Raw genomic sequence first — 3408 nt, 5'->3', positions numbered from 1 at the left:
GATCAGCCATTTCGAGGAGGGAAAACATGACTGAACACGCCCACTTGGTGGGTTCATTCCCACATGGCTTACAAAGTCATTGCAATCCTCATAGACATTAATCACCAAATATTGCCTCCTTTTACACCTCTTTCCTCATGGATTCTTTGACTTCTGGGTTACAATGAATTCCTGCTACAGAGGAATTACTCAATGCTTGATATTGCCAAACATGATCCAGTCACAGACCAAAGAGGAGCCTTACAGTGAAGTGTGATGTGGAAAATTCTGAACTTCCCTGATCCCTTGTGTCACCAATTGAAATCATTAAGATCACCCTTAAAGCTATGACATTATGCAATCTGGAAAGTCATGCATTTTATAACTAATACATTAATAAATATTCTTAGCTAGAATAATTAAAATAATCTGTATTCTGCACTTATATTTTTCTTGAATAAATGTCATCACTCAATCGTGTCACTTGGGTCATTTAGGTCCAAATGATGACTGTCCTTCACTAGTGAAGGGGATCCTAAAATAAATTAATAAATTAAGACAAAACTACTAACAATGGAATTGTAGACAATTTCATAGGCTTTGTTTTGCTTTCACACATGGAAATCACACATCTACGACTAAAGCAGAGAAGGAAATTTTCACAAAAATTCTCCTTCAACTTCCCAAAACAATGCAACCTTCCACATCTAAAGTAGGATGTGGGCAACAGAGGGAGTGAGGAAGTAGGAGGGGAATCCTTGTCTAGAGGGACAGTTTATGGCTCCCACCACTGTTCCTGGTTCCCAGAGGTCTCTGCTTGGGATTATCTGACATTTGTGAGCCTCTGCCTCTATCCATAACCCAAAATAGAGGCTTTACTAAGTATCATGACACTTTAGGCAAAACCCTCAAAAATCCTCAAATAATATACCAGATACATGCTCAGTTTTTCTACCTGTAAGTAGGGATTTAACCTAGACCAAAATTTTATAGAAGTATTTTAATTCATCAGGTAAAAGAACCAATATGAAAGCCATTATGTAGATGTCTGGGAGTTCAAATTTTTATTTACTTAACCATGATGAACACTGAATAATAGATGGTACGTTTGATGTTTTTGTCTCCATTATTGGATGATCTTAGGATGCCAAAACTTATAATTCCAACACTGATCCAGAATAACACTGAAATATATAAATATTTCTGCACCTTGTTACCTTTCTCCCTCTTCTGATGCCTAACTTTTTTATCTCTGATTCCAAAGATTTAAGTAATTGAAATTCTGTGTCAAATTTTAAGGGTCTATATATCTTAATCTATAGATAAAAGTACATGATTTTCTTACTTACCTACTTTTGTTAGTACTGTCATTAACATTCTTCAAGCTGCTTATCACATAAGATCTTTTCTTTTACCATGAGAAAATTCTGAAAGAGAAATGGGAGAATACAGAGATTCAAAATCTGATCATACCAGCACTCTGAAAGGTTGATGGTCTTTAGTAGTATAGTTATATTATTTATTTAATGGAATTACAAAATATGAAGGAGTCTGGGATCTCTACAAAGGAAATATTCCTGAGGATTAAGGTCATCTTTGTCATTGACACTTCTTCCTCTCTACCCCTTTAGGAAGCCATGAATATGTCAGGAGTCAGCACAGTGACCGAATTCATACTACTGAGTTTTCCGTGCTCCAGAGAGATTCAGGTCCTCCTTTTCATGTTGTTCTTTGTGTCCTACATCCTGACACTGATGGGGAACGGGGCCATTGTCTGTGCAGTGAAGCTTGATCACAGGCTTCACACCCCCATGTACATTCTGCTGGCCAACTTCTCATTCCTGGAGATCTGTTACATCAACACCACTGTTCCCAATATGTTAAAGAACTTCCTATCTGAGACCAAAACCATCTCTTTCACTGCTTGCTTCTTCCAGTTCTATTTCTTCTTCTCCATGGGCATTACTGAGACTTTCTTACTGCCCCTCATGGCTTTTGATCGGTACTTGGCCATCTGTCGGCCTCTCCATTATCCTAACATCATGAGTAGCCACTTCTGCATGAACCTGGTGGCCCTCTGCTGGGTCACAGCCTTCCTCTGCTATCCAGTCCCTATCTATTTTATCACACAACTCCCCTTTTGTGGTCCCAATACCATTGACCACTTTGTCTGTGACCCTGGTCCTCTTCTGGCTCTGTCCTGCATCCCTGCCCCTGGAATTGAGCTTTCCTGTTCTATATTGAGCTCTCTTATTATCTTCATCAGCTTCTTCTTCATCCTTGCGTCCTACACCCTGGTTCTCAGAGCAGTGTTGCGTGTCCCTTCAGCAGCTGGCCGACGTAAGGCCTTCTCCACCTGTGGTTCCCACCTGGCTGTGGTGTCTCTCTTCTATGGATCCATCATGGTCATGTACATCAGCCCAACCTCTGGAAATGCAGCTGGGATACAGAAGATTGTAACCTTGTTCTACTCATCAGTGACTCCACTTATAAACCCACTGATCTATAGTCTCCGGAACAATGATGTGAAGGCTGCCTTGAGAAAAATTCATATGTGCACAAAAATTAGTCAAAGCAAATGAGTACTCATTCTAGTGTACCTAGACCAGCCCCAATCCACAGACTCATCTTATAGAGCCACTATTTTAGATAAATATGTGACATATATTTGGGAAAAGTGAAGGAGGCTACAGTGATTACTAAAGGTGACTCAAACACTAATGACAGTAGGAGAAGTTTCTTTTCCTGAGTCAATTTTGAAATCCTCCATTTATAAAGTAATGACCAGATTACATTCTTCTTATCTTTTATCTATGCAAGATAATTAAGATACCTGGAAACAGGATCACATTTTTAAAATGGTTAGCACTTAGGGGCATCACAATTTGGGTTAGTTTCATGTGAAGGGAGGTTGAGTTGAATGCACAGCCCAAAAGAGGAAAAGCCAGTGATTCTAAGAGATTGAGATGAAGACAGATGCAGATGAATTTGATGACTGCTCCCTGGTTATTTGACCTAACAGTTCAGTCAAAAAATAAATTAGTCAGTTGGCTTCTGGGGTTGGTACACTTAATTCACCCATTCATTTGCCTCTCTGATATCCCTCCCTTTGTGAAACTCACATTATCATGAGAGAGACAGTTAATAAGCAGATAACTCAAAGATCTATAATACCAGAGGTACTATAAGAGGAAAAACAGAGAATCAATACAAAAATTGTAGTGGTAGGATAGGGCATAATTTAGATCAGAGTATCAGAGAGTATTTTTGTGAGGAGGTGGTATTTTAATGTAAGGGAATAAGCCATGCATAAATCTAGGGGAATTAAATTCCACATAAGTGCAGGTGTAATTAAGGGTTTTTCAAAGATAATAAAGGTTAATTTTGGCCATCCTGAAGAAAATGGTATATGAAACTGGAGAGATAGGA

General features: G+C 38.9%; 1 protein-coding gene across 1 annotated transcript; it reads left to right on the top strand.

Moving 5' to 3' along the window:
- Nucleotides 1-1604: 1604 nt before the first annotated feature.
- LOC132669700 (olfactory receptor 11H6-like) lies at nucleotides 1605-2561 on the top strand. The gene has a single exon (XM_078447687.2). It carries the CDS (start codon nucleotides 1617-1619, stop codon nucleotides 2559-2561), a length of 945 nt encoding a protein of 314 aa, XP_078303813.2. The 5' UTR covers nucleotides 1605-1616.
- Nucleotides 2562-3408: the final 847 nt, after the last annotated feature.

The sequence above is a fragment of the Panthera onca genome, chromosome B3 (assembly GCF_046562875.1).
Source record: "Panthera onca isolate mPanOnc1 chromosome B3, mPanOnc1 haplotype 2, whole genome shotgun sequence".
In the NCBI taxonomy this organism is placed as follows: domain Eukaryota; kingdom Metazoa; phylum Chordata; class Mammalia; order Carnivora; family Felidae; genus Panthera; species Panthera onca.
The sequence above is the reverse complement of the archived record's forward strand: the minus strand, read 5'-3'. Positions and strand labels throughout refer to the sequence as shown.